Source organism: Myotis brandtii, unplaced genomic scaffold, assembly GCF_000412655.1.
Source record: "Myotis brandtii unplaced genomic scaffold, ASM41265v1 scaffold105, whole genome shotgun sequence".
Taxonomy (NCBI): Eukaryota; Metazoa; Chordata; class Mammalia; order Chiroptera; family Vespertilionidae; genus Myotis; species Myotis brandtii.
In genome coordinates, this window is record NW_005353538.1 from 2601733 (window position 1) to 2615663 (window position 13931).

Below are 13931 nucleotides of genomic sequence, written 5' to 3' on the forward strand. Positions count from 1 at the left end.
GGGGCGGGGAGATGTCAATCAGGGAAAAAGGAGACATACGTAAAACTTTAGACAATAAAAGAAAATTTAAGATGGAAAACCACACACACACAAAAAAGTGATCGTGTTAAGTCACTCCCTAATTCACACTAATTCCATCCATAACAATCAAAGCGTTGACTGTTTTGTGCTTTCACATTTTTCTCCATTCTCACACAAACACATGTATACTTATGTATTTCACTGTTTTTGTGTTTTCTTAACTGAGGTCATTTTATATATGTTATTCTGTATCCTGATTTCTTTTTCACTTGAAATGAAGATAATGTCAATAAACATAGATCTAACTCAAAAATGGCTGCATATGACATAATGTGCATATATGCAATTTGTCTGACCATTCTCTGTCAAGAGCCCATCAGGTTGAATTCAGCTTTTTTGTAACTATAAGTAATGCTGTAATAAACACTCTAGATGTGTACACTTTCATACAAAAACTTCTATTTCTGTTCAACAGACTCGTAATACTGAGATTCCTAGGTCACAGTATATGTACATTTTAAATTTTAACCAACTATTCCTAATAACATCTCCAAAAAGGTCATAACAATTCATACTCCTACCAATGTCTGAAAAAGAACCCATTTTTCCTCACACCTGACAACTTATTTCATTTTTGCCAATCCCTTGGGGGAGAAGGAGGAATGGTAACTAATTATAATGAGCGTTTCCCTAACTCCCATTCTTTTTTTTTTTTCTAATATGTCTTTATTGATTTAAGAGAGGAAGGGAGAGAGAGGGAGGGAGAGAGAGGGAGAGAGAGAGGGAGAGAGACATCAATGACAAGAGAGAATCATCGACCAGCTGCCTCCTGCACACCCAACGTTGGGGATCCAGCCCGCAACCTGGGCATGTATAGTGACCAGGAATCGAACTGTGACCTCCTGGTCCATAGGCTGACACTCAACCACTGAGCTACGCTGGTAGGGCCCTAACTCCCATTGTTTTTACTGTCTGTCTCCTCCAACTATAATAACTATTCAATGAAGGCAGAGACTATGTTTGGTTCACCACTAAATCTTCACAGCCTAGATCAGGAACTCAAAAAATAGTTGCTGAGTAAATGAATGAGTACCAGTGAGGCTGTGCTTCTTTCATATACTTATTACCTATTTGCTTTTCCTTATCCTAATCCCTGGAATGTCTTACCTTCCATGGGAAAAGAAACTCTATAGATGTGATGTGGGGAAGAATCTTGAGATGGGAAGGTAACCCTGGATTATCTGGGTAGGCCCAATCCAATCACAACATGGGTCTTTAAAAATGAAGGACCTGCCCTGGCCAGTGTTCTCAATGGTTAGAGCATCAGCCTGGACAAGCATCGGCCTGCACACCGAAGGGTCGCAGTTTTTTTGGTTTTTTTTTAAAGAACTTTTTAAAAATATATATTTTACTGATTTTTTACAGAGAGGAAGGGAGAGGGATAGAGAGTTAGAAACATCGATCAGCTGCCTCCTGCACACTCTCCACTGGGGATGTGCCCGCAACCAAGGTACATGCCTTGACCAGAATCGAACTTGGGACCTTTCAGTCCGCAGGCCGACGCTCTATCCACTGAGCCAAAGGGGTCGCAGTTTTGATTCCCAGTCAAGGGAAGGTACCTCAGTTGCAGGTTTGCTAATAACTTGATTTTCTTTTTTTTAAAATATACTTTATTGATTTTTTACAGAGAGGAAGGAAGAGGGATAGAGAGTTAGAAACATCGATGAGTGAGAAACATCGATCAGCTGCCTCCTGCACACTCTCCACTGGGGATGTGCCCGCAACCAAGGTACATGCCTTGACTAGAATCGAACTTGGGACCTTTCAGTCCGCAGGCCGACGCTCTATCCATTGAGCCAAACCGGTTAGGGCTTGATTTTCACCTAATGGCGCCCATGTTGGGCTTCTGACCTATAAATTAAGCCACCAAACTCATGGTAATTTGTTACAGCAGCAATAGAGAACTAATACAATAACCTTCCCTGGTTTTCTGTAGATTCTGTGACTTTTACCATGAATTTACATGAATCTCAGAATGTCATGGATATTAAACCCTTCATCAGATGTACTACTAATATTTTCTCTTAGCCTAACATTGATCTTTTTTACTTTTTGTGTCATTTGCTGTATCAAAAGTTTTTAATTACATGTAATTAAATTGTTTGTGGCTTCTGGGTTTTCTGCCTGGCTTAAAATGATCTCTTGCAACTTGAGATTTTATATATATACTAATGCAGTGATGGCGAACCTATGACACGCGTGTTAGAGGTGACACGCGAACTCATTTTTTTGGTTTTTCTTTGTTAAGTGGCATTTAAATATATAAAATAAATATCAAAAATATGTCTTTGTTTTACTATGGTTGCAAATATCTAAAAATTTCTATATGTGACACGGCACCAGAGTTAAGTTAGGGTTTTTCAAAATGCTGACACGCCAAGCTCAAAAGGTTCGCCATCCCTGTACTAGTGGCTCGGGGCACGAATTTGTGCACATTCAAAGGAAAATAATTAGAAAAAATATTTTAATATCGCTATATGCCCTTTCTCTATAATAGAAGTGTGAACCAAATTCACGATCCACAATGACAGATGGAAACACATGCGTGCAATTGGCACTAGCGAGAGCTTTATATGTATCGCGCATGCGCGAGTCGACTTAGCCTTTTATAATATGGAATAAACTTGCTTAATTAGAGCTGCTTTCTGATGTAGATAAACTTTTTCCAGCCCAGTGAAGCACCCCAACTTCTCTTTCAGGTAATTGTCAGCAACACAGCAGTAAATATCAACACAAAGCAGATTATTATTGTAGATCACGCAGGGAGAACAAAGGGTAAAATATTTAACTGCAGCAGTGTTTGACTATATTCTGCGCAGTGAGAAAACCTGAAGTCATTTTCAAGGTCCACCATTTCCTCTTTTCAGTCAGGTCAAGTTTCTAAGCTTTCTAAATCTCTGTTTTCCGGCTAATGAAAAGAAAATAGGATTCCACCGAGTCTCCTATCTACCTACTCCAGGACTACTGTGAGGATCAAATGAGATGAGGCACGGGAAAACTCTTCACAGACATTTGGTTACAGTGTGAAATGTTTCCACCTGGTTATAAAGCAAGTTGTGTTCCTGGGCTGAAGAAACTGCAAGGAGGCTAGTTGTCGCTAGGGAGAGGAAGCTGGGCATTGCTACGTGATGTCATTACCTGAACGGACACTTAGCATATTAGCCTTTTATATATATAAATTCTCCTAAATTTTTTTCTAATTTGAAAGATTTTTCCACTTTTTATATGTAGGTTTTTAATCCACCTAGAATTGTATTTTTAAATATGTGATATAAGAGACTAATAAATTATTTCCTAGAAAGACTGTCAATTACACCAACAAACTATATTAAGTAAACAATCCTTTTCTCTCTGAACTAAAACAGAAGTGAGAGTTTTAATAAGATGCCCCCAAAGGCTATTTTTATCCTTAAAATTCTATGATAACCATTAAAAAATTAAATACTACTTTTCTATTCCTATTAACTTGGAAACAAAATTAAAGTTTGATTAGGGACTATAGCTTTACTCATTGACAATTTTAACATAAACAGAAAACCTGGTGGTTCTTCATTTCTTCTTCTCTCCTTTGCTGAAGTTGCTTTAGTTGCACTTGGAGCTGATCCTCCACTTGCCTCTGCTTGTCCAGGACCTCCTGGTAACGTTCCTTCAACAGGGTTCTCTCTGTCATCATTTTATCCTATTGGTGGTAACAGAAGAAAAGTGTAATCCCCAATTTAATTGCAACACTCACCAGACACCTGCTCAAGGCACTGTGTGGAGCTCTAGTGTCCAAAACTGCAGCTACTAGCCACATGTGGCTGTGTTAACCTAAACTAATTAAAATAAAAAAATTTTAAATCCAGCCCCTCAGTCACCTTGCCACATTCCAAGTGCTCAATAATTACACATGACTCGTGGCTACCATATTGGACAGCACAGACACAGAATATTTCCACCATTATAGGGAGTTCTAACGCAGTGGTTGGCAACCATGGCCTGTGGACCAAATCCAGCCATTGCCTGTTTTTGTAAATAAAAGTTTTATAGAAACACACCATAGTCAATGGCTTACGGGCTGATTTCACACTACAACGGCAGAGTGGAATGTTACAACCGAGCACATACATGAAGCCCAAGATATTTATCATCTGACCCTTTAGAGAAAAAGTTTGCCAATCCCTGCTCTAGGAAATAAGAGGAAGAAGGCACTTTATCATCCTTTAAGACAGGGGTCCTCAAACTACGGCCCGCGGGCCACATGCAAATACAAATATTGTATTTGTTCCCATTTTTTTTTTCTTCAAAATAAGGTATGTGCAGTGTGCATAGGAATTTGTTCATAGTTTTTTTTAAACTATAGTCCGGCCCTCCAAGGGTCTGAGGGACAGTGAACTGGCCCCCTGTTTAAAAAGTTTGAGGACCCCTGCTTTAAGAGAAAGAATGGGCAAAAACAAAGAACATGTCACCTACCAAAATGCATCCAGAAACAGGGTTTCTTACATCATTAGCTCTGAAAACTTACAGACCCACAAAGCGGTCTAGGGAACTTGGGATTCAGACTGAGCAAATGAGCAAGCTCTCATATAAAGTAGGGAGCAGAAGCAAGGAACACAGTTCAGCTCTGCCTCCCTCAAATCAGTAAATCAAGAAAAGTTGTGGTTACCTTTCAAAGGGGCACTAAAACTTAAAGAGGATCAATTTAAAACACAGCAGTATAAGGTAGTGGGCAATTACCATAAATGCATGAAAATAGCAAATAAAACTGGAGCCCAGTTTCTTGTATTGCCGCTAAGCTTAACACCTGCCTAGTTCCACTGCCTTTTTAAAAAATATGTATTTTTATTAATTTCAGAGGGAAGGGAGAGGGAGGGAGAGACAGAAACATCAGTGATGAGAGAGAATCACTGATCGGCTGCCTCCTGCACGCCCCCTACTGGGGGGGTCAAGCCCGCAACCCAGGCATGTGCCCTTGACTGGAATTGAACCTGGGACCCTTCAGTCCACAGGCCAATGCTCTATCCACTGAGCCAAACCAGCTAGGGCCCAGTGCCTTTTTTAAAGAAAAATACAACCGAACAAAACAATCCTGGGCCTCTTTTGGCCCAATTGCCTGACAGTTTCCACCCGTTTCAGACTAATACTAAAGTGTATTTATAACTTTAGTTGGCCCATTCAATTGCTATACAGTCATCCAAACCCCACATTAAACTATGGGGACAAAATAAATACTCTGTGTAAATAAACTGATTAGCATAAGTGCTCAATAAAAGATGACTTCTCCCCCTTTCTCTGGAGGTTCTCTTCTACCCCGCACATTTCCATGAGGCCTCTAGTCTCTGGGATCTTTTTACCTGCCCGTTATTAATAATTCCTGAGTTGTTACTCTCTATTTAAAAGTTTTCATTGGCATCATCTGATTAATATGTTCCAATAACTTACTTATTTCCATTTGCTCAAGTCCTTCAACATGCTCTACATATTCACTTTCATCTGGGTAATACAAGCACTTTTCCTTTCTCCACTCAATTAACACATCTTCCCCTAAAGACCTCTACCTGACCCTAGGGGGCTTTCCTAGCATTATCCTTCCTCTTGAAAAATATATATTAGCTATGCATTCACTAAAGGGGTGGAAGTTTTTGCCACAAAATCAAGAGGACCATTTTAGCAAAGATAAATGTGAAGTTCTCTAAGTTCCAAAAACTAATTGCCTAGGAATAAAATGGGCAGATACAACTATATAATACACTAGAGGCCTGGTGCACGAAATTCGTGCGGGGGGGGGGGGGCGCGTGTGTGTCCCTCAGCCCAGCCTGCACCCTCTCCAATCTAGGACATCCCTCTCACAATCCAGGACTGCTGGCTCCGAACCGCTCTCCTGCCTGCCTGCCTTATTGCCCCCTAACCACTCCCCTGCCAGCCTGATCGACACCTAACTGCTCTCCCCTGCCAGCCTGGTCGCCCCCAACTGCCCTCCCCTGCAGGCCTGGTCACCCCTAACTTCCCTCCTCTGCCAGCCTGACCGATGCCTAACTGCCCTCCCCTGCCAGCCTGGTCGCCCCCAACTGCCCTCTCCTGCAGGCCTGGTTCCCCCCAACTGCCCTCCCCTGCAGGCCTGGGTCCCCAACTGTCCTCCTCTGCTGGCCTGATCGTCCCTACTGCCCTCCCTGCCAACCTAGTTGCCCCTAACTGCCCTCCCCTGCCGGCCATCTGTGGCGGTCATCTTTGACCACATGTGGGTGGCCATCTTGTGTGTTGGAGTGATGGTCAGCATATTACTCTTTTATCAGATAGGATGAGACTTGATGGCATTTGACTGAAAGCTCAACAGTGTGACGAGACTGTCAAAATAAACCAACAGCTTAAGAAATAGTGTTTAGAATGAGAGTTAGAGAATGAGAGGCCCATTGTATCGTGAACTAATTATAGTCTGTCTGGATTATTACATTTGTTCTCAGGATCACATTTCAAAAGAAACCCTGATGAGATGGAACATGTCTAGGTGAAAGGTAACCAGGGTGATGAAAGGACTGAAAACATTATATACAGAATGTTAAAAACATCTGGAGAATGTTTCACCTGGAAAACTTCAGATCTGAGAGCTAAGAGGAAGAAGCAGGGTAAAAAACCTTCAAAAATATGTAAGGCAACTGGACAACTTCTCATGGTGGCAGCAGCCGGTGGGGCACTGAGGGGTGGTGACTGAGCTTCAAGCCAGGTGGTTTGTGCCGCCTCTGGCATGGCTCCCCCGCCCCCGCCCCCAGCCCCTGCACCCTGATGCTGAGCCTGCCCCGACTGGGGACGATGGCAGAGTATTTCCTGGGCCACAGCATGCCCCGGAGTTCCTTGGACCAAGTGTTCTCGGCCTTCTGGCAGTGGTATCCGAATCCCTACAGCAACCATGTCCTGCGGAAGACACAGTGCACAGGGCGGTGACCCCTGCCCCAGAGACTCCTGCTGGGCCAAGCGACTATTTCCTGCCAATACTGCTCACTCGGTGTATGCCCTGGAAGATTCTATTGTGGATCCACAGAACCAGACCATGACCACCTTCCCCTGAACATCAACCACACCCGGCTGGTGGTGGTGGAGGAACAATGTGATTACCGTATGAACTGATTACAGAAGCTGGACTGACATCCACTGGGAAGGCTGGGTCTCCTCTAGCTCACTTGGCATTTCCAGAGCTGTCCAGGAATTTGGTCTCTTCTGGTTCAAAAGCAATGTGACCAAGACGATGAAGGATTCTGAATATATCTTGGCCAAGCTGCAAGGTGAGGCTCCTTCCAAAAGCCTTGCTGAGACAGCCAAGGAAGTCAAGGAGGAGGCAGAGAACGGCACTGGCAACACAAAGAAGGCCCAAGACCTCGCCGGCAAGGCAGCCATGAAGACGCAGCAGCAGCAATAGCTTGTGTAGACAGCTGGCCCCAGTGCGGCTGCACTCCCTCTGTCCTCCTCCCTCTACTTTATTATTAAAAGTCAACTTCCAGCCCCATCTACTTTTTGGGTGGTGGGTTGGGCATGGTGTCTGTTTGGCATCATTAGTGCATCACACATGTTACTCATGTCTAGGCTGGGCCCACTTTTTTAAAAAAATATATTTTTGTTGATTTCAGAAAGGGAGGGAGAGGGAGAGAGAGATAGAAACATCAATTGTGGGAGAGAATCATTGATTGGCTGCCTACTGTAGGCTCCCTACTGGGGATCGAGCCTGCAACCCAGGCATGTGTTCTGACCAGGAATCGAACCTCGGCCTCTTGGTCCAAGGTCGATGCTCACCCAGAGCCACAGCAGCTGGGTTGGGCCCACTTCCTTCAGCATCAGGTAGCTGAGGGACAGAGGAGCCGAGAGGTGCCATGGCTTGCCCAGGGTCACAGCGTGCAGGCAAAGTGGTCATAAACACTGGACTGTAAGCTCCACAAGGGCAGGGACCTTTGTTTTGTTCTCTGCTGTGTCCCTAGTACCTGGAATAATATCTAGCAAATACTTGTTGAATTCAATCCTCCTTGACTTCCTTGGCTGTCTCAGCAAAGCTTTTGGAAGGAGCCTCACCTTGCAGCTTGGCCAAGATATATTCAGAATCCTTCATCGTCTTGGTCACATTGCTTTTGAACCAGAAGAGACCAAATTCCTGGACAGCTCTGGAAATGCCAAGTGAGCTAGAGGAGACCCAGCCTTCCCAGTGGATGTCAGTCCAGCTTCTGTAATCAGTTCATACGGTAATCACATTGTTCCTCCACCACCACCAGCCGGGTGTGGTTGATGTTCAGGGGAAGGTGGTCATGGTCTGGTTCTGTGGGTCCACAATAGCATCTTCCTGTACATACACCAAGTGAACGCACTTCCCCCTCGAAAAAAAATACATAGGGCTAACAAGCAAAAGAGGATTTAGATTTATTCTTCATAACTCCAGGAAAAATTATAACAAGTTTTAGAGGTTCTGTCCTCACCCCAGAAAGAGCTATTTTAAAAATGCAACATGCCCTAGCCATTTTGGCTCAGTGGGTAGAGCATTGGCCTGCGGACTGAAGGGTCCCAGGTTCGATTCCAGTCAAGGGCACATGCCTGGGTTGCGGGCTCAATCCCCAGTGGGGGGTGTGCAGGAGGCAGCCGATCAATGATTCTCTCTCATCACTGATGTTTCTATCTCTCTCTCCCGCTCCCTTCCTCTCTGAAATCAATAAAAATATATTTTAAAAAATAAATAAATAAAATAAAATAATGAAAATAAAAATGCAACAGGCTGCTTTGTGAGCAGTAAGCTTCCCATCTCTGGAAGTGATCAAGTAGAAGTTAGCTAACTAATGTTGGGAATTTTATAAAGGAGGCTCCTGCATCTTTTCTGACTGAGATCACATGACTCTGGATTTTCTGCATTAATGCTTTCATATATCAAAAATGACAGTTCAAAAACTTACCAGATTCTTTTCAATATCTTGATCTGTGTTTACTTCTGAATCAGCCGTCTTAAAGTCAGTCTATAAAGACAGAAACAGCATATTCAGAACTGGTCAGTGGCATTTGAAGAGGGAGAATTGCTCTCGTACTTTCACCTAAAATCTGTGCAACGAAGAGGCTAACGTGTTGGCTGCACAGCAAGAGCAGCACCGCAACTCTGGCAAATGGACGCTGACATGCACCCTGCAGGAAGCACTTATCCCCCAGAACACCCAGGTGCAGAGGCTACACTCTTCATTACTCAGTGAGAGACATTATATGGAGACTGTCAGGTTCCTAGTCACCACAATTAGGCAATGGCTCCTGGCTTTACTATTTCTTGAACACCAGGATGAAGCCATTACATAGCACCAAATGGAAATAGTATGACAGCTGCCAGTAAAAAAATGATAAAGAGTAGTCTCCACCAACCATGAAGAAATGTCTCTTCCCTCAAAAAAAAAAAAAAAAAAAGCCCAAATTCGATTGTAATAGTAGAAACTTGATACTTGACCTGTACAGCAATGTTCTGAGAAAGCTTCAGGGAAGAGCTATCCTGATCATCATCCTGATCCACTCTGACTCCTTCAACCCCATTTGCTGGAGGTACTACAGGTCGGAAATCCAAGCCTGTGTCCCTGCTCCCTTCCTTTAGGATGGAGGCTTGTGGGGACTTCTCTTCAGGACAATTCCCGGAGGCAAGTTGCTTTGCATGGCCCCCTGCCTTAAGAGACCGAGTGACAGGATGGAGGCTCTCCCGGAGGCACGGATCCCCCTCCTCTCCTGCTGTGCTGGCCACGTCCTTCAAATCAGACTGAGACCCACCGCCAGAAAGACCAAGGGCTGTGGCTATCAAGTTTTCTCCTAAAACCGCCTGGTGCGCTGCTGAGGTGTCACCTGCTGACGAACCAGGATTCTGCTCTGGTTGTTCCAAATGGACATTTCTGTTATTCTCCTTGGTTATCGTTTGGCTACTTACACTCGACAGAGGTGAGTTCTTGTGCTTCTGTGCAGGGTCTTTGGGGCTACCAAAACACAAGACAAAAAGGTTCTCTCTTCACCCAGTCTTAAAGAGGGTTAAATATGCAATACTTCTAACATAACCACTAAAAGAACAAAACTGGACTATACAACCCCTCAAATTATCAAAATGAAAAGGAACTTCCTTTCTATCCAGTGATTTTCTCCCACATGCAGGGAATACAGCTTGGTGGTTAAGAACCTGGGTTCTGGCCCCGGCTGGTGTGGCTCAGTTGGTTGAGCGATGTCCAGTGCAACGGAAAGGTTGCTGGTTCAATTCCCAGTCAGGGCACATGCCCAGGTTTTGGGCTTGATCCCTGGTAGGGTGCATGCAGGAAGCAGTCCATCAATGCTTTTCTCTCACATGGATGTTTCTCACACTCTCCCTTTCTCTCTCTCTCAAGTCAATAAAAAATATATATTTTTTTAAAAAGAACCTAGGTTCTAGAGACAGTCTCCAGTAAATGATGACACATAAGTGACTAAAAATCTTTGAGGGTGAAGTTGAATAACTTTTAGGGATACAGAGGAAATAGCCTAATGCTAGTTAGAATATTTCATTTAGTTATATGCATTAATTTAGTTACATATATTTTAATAAAACATCAATTTAGAAATAGGTTTTATTCCACTCTCATGTTTCACACAAAAAATTTTCACTCAAACTCATTATACAGATCTCTGAGCAGAACCACTTTTTAGGTTCTTCAAGTTTTCCAGAGCATAGAATCTTCACTTCAAGCTGTGTGAAATACAAACACTTTTGAATCCAAAACTGAAGCTGTCAGTAGAAATTTTATCCCAGACAAGTACATACATGTACAACACTGGGATGGTTGTTTTACTGTGTATCACAGACACTTAACATAGTGTGTTTTTGTTGTTGTTGTTTATTAATCCTCACCCGAGAATATTCTTTCCATTGACTTTCAGAAAGAGAGGAAGGGAAGAAAAGGTGGGGAGGGAAGGAGAAGGAAGAGGAGAAAGAGAGGGAGGGAGAGAGATTGGTTGCCTCCTGCATACACCCTGACCAGGGCCAGGGATCAAACCTGCAACCCAAGTATGTGCCCTTGACTAGATACCAAACCTGCCACCCTTTGGTGCACATGCCGGCCAACACTCTAAGCACTGAGCAACACCAACCAGGGCAACATATTGGTTTTTAAAGAGATCTTTAAAACCTATTTACAATGATATCCAACATTCACAACTATAAATTTTTCATCCAGGAATAATGACTAAATCTGTGTTAAATTTCTTTTCCTTTTTTTAAAATTGGTTTTGTCAACTGATGCCCTTAAGCACCGCACACTAGAATGAGGCATCAGGTCACTATCCTTGCTTTCCTTAATAGTACTTGCTGTTCAAAATAAAACAACAGAGAGCATCTTGCATTATGAAAATCTTTATAAATACTCCAAGCTGATTCCTTGCTGGGAGTTAACTGAGGGGCAAGGAGGCACCTAATTACAAATTTGGGCATGTGTAGTGTCTGGATGGAATCCTGACTCTGTTATTTAGCAGTTGTTTGACTCTGGGCAAACTACTTAACTTCATTTTAAAAACAGAAATAATATTACCTACCTATTACAATTATTGTGAGGATTACATGAGACAATGTTTCTGAAGTGTTTAGTACAGTGCCTGGCACATAGTAAACACCCGATACACCTTAACTGGTAATATCATTACTAATAGTATGTGGCTGATTTTATTTATAAAATGAAGATCCAAGTTTATGGTTAGGCTTACTTAACATCTGCCCCATTAGCCATTCACTAGCAAACTTCTGTTCATTTAAACAAACATTTACTGGAACCAGACAAGCCTGGGTTCAAACCCTGACTCCAACATAGTTCGGTAACCTTGGGCAAGTTACTAACCTCTCTGTGTCTCAGTTTCCTCACCTGTAAATGGGAATAATAATATTAGCACCTACCTCCTGGTATTGTTGGGAGGATTAAATGTGTTAATATATATAAAGCTGTTAGTACAGTATTATATATTGTATTAAGTCCTAGGTACTGTAGAAAAGAGCTGACGTAGACTATATAGTCAATTTAGTACAACCCTGTACATACACTGTGCCAAGCATGTAAGATAGAAGGTTGGGTAATCATAATCCCTTCCCTCAAGAGTTCAGACGGAAGGCAAAATATATACATAAAGCAGTAAGCCATATTACCAAAGCTATCTACCGACACAGATATACAAACACACACACATATAACTGTATGGACACATGTACCTATGAGTATATGTGTTACATAGAAGATGTATATGTGAATATACAAATGTATAATATATAAACACGTACTTAAATGAACATATAATTCATGTAGGATAGAATGAGGAAATAATTCTCACTTTTGGATGAGTCTGACCACCTGTATTCTGTCAACAAATATTTAGCGTGTGGTCAGACACTGTTGGAAATACAAACATAGATCAGCTAGTCCTTACCTTTATTTATCTATTTTTTTAAATATATTTTATTGATTTTTTACAGAGAGGAAGGGAGAGGGATAGAGAGTCAGAAGCATCAATGAGAGAGAAACATTGATCAGCTGCCTCCTGCACATCTCCTACTGGGGATGTGCCCGCAACCAAGGTACATGCCCTTGACCGGAATCGAACCTGGGACCCTTCAGTCCGCAGGGCGACGCTCTATCCATTGAGCCAAACCAGTTAGGGCTAGTCCTTACCTTTAGAAAGCTCAATCTAGTGCAGGGCTACTAGAACCAAAAAGAGGAAAGACCAGCTACCCTTCCACGAGGCCCTTCACCCCAAGTCTCCCCGCCAAGAACCCATGCGTTACCTTAGACCATCTAGCAGGCCTTCTTCTGATTTGGAAGCGCACAGACCAGAGGACTCCGGGGGTTTGGGGGCACTGGCCACACCGGCGACCTCGGACGCCGCCATCGTGCTCTGCACATCCAGAAACAAACGACAGGCTACAAGTTTCAAATTTTAAAAAGAAGTGTTCTTCCGCCCTCAGGATGTCCCACACAACACAGTTTTTCCGGGAAAGGAACGAAGGTGGCTGGAGGAGAACACTCGCATATTGACTCTATAGCTCCGGCCTTAAAGTCTTCCTGGGCAAACAGGTCCCAGCGAACCAGACCCCTGGACCCACCATAGGTAAGAAAACACTCGGAGTCGGTGCAAAGCTTTTGGCAGAAATGCAGTCATTTAAAGCATCAAATCAGAGCCAGGGAGAATCTTTCCAATGGCCCACACACCTACCTTGCCCAGTATCATTTACAAAGGATGCAATTTTTGGCCCGATTATCAACAATATCGTTTTTAAATCATTTTATTGCTGTTACATTAGAAGCATTCTCCGTTAATGTAAGAGAAGTTTCAGGGAAAAGCAATGCTGACTTGGGCAACCCAAGTACCTTTTCGCTCGGGGCGCGCCCCACGGAGGGGTCAGTGATAACCACGGACAGGAAAGGGCTCTTCCAGTCACTCCCGGGGCGCAAGGGGGTGGGGACCTGGGTTACCCCCGCACGAAAATGAGCTGAAAACAGGGTGAGCCAAGTAAGGAGAACAGGAACAGATGACGTTCTTTGATCGAAAGGTCATCTTTCATGTGGCAAGACAAACTCATGGCCCTCTATGGGGAAAAATAAAGGGGGGAGGGTATGTAACGTAGGGCTAGTTCAGATTCCTTAATTGATTTTAATAGTTATCACAGGAGCCCGTAGGGCAGGTCTGGGGACTGCTGTGTCCACACCTCAGGCACAAGCCAGAGAGCCCCGTGCCTCAGTTTCCCCCGCTACACAAAGGCCCTCGGAGAAAATGGGCCAAGTCGCCATTACCCCTCCCTCGGGTGAAGCCTCCCGCCCCAACACCGCCCGGGGGCCGCAGACAAAAACCACGGGCACGGTCCCGCCCGCGAGTCCACG

The 13931-nt window shown here is 43.6% G+C and overlaps 1 protein-coding gene and 1 pseudogene across 1 annotated transcript in view; one reads left to right on the plus strand and one right to left on the minus strand.

Moving 5' to 3' along the window:
* Positions 1-13894, minus strand: part of RNF214 (ring finger protein 214) — a 54900-nt gene extending 41006 nt beyond the window's left edge. The window contains exons 1-5 of the mRNA XM_005856808.2: positions 13422-13894; positions 12839-12948; positions 9980-10025; positions 8982-9041; positions 3620-3760 (exon numbers count right to left, since the gene is read on the minus strand). Coding sequence (XP_005856870.1) covers positions 3620-3760; positions 8982-9041; positions 9980-10025; positions 12839-12942 — 351 coding nt within the window. The 5' untranslated portion in view covers positions 12943-12948; positions 13422-13894. The remainder of the gene's footprint in view (positions 1-3619; positions 3761-8981; positions 9042-9979; positions 10026-12838; positions 12949-13421) is intronic.
* On the plus strand, positions 6868-7489 carry LOC102246579 (annotated as a pseudogene).
* Positions 13895-13931: the final 37 nt, after the last annotated feature.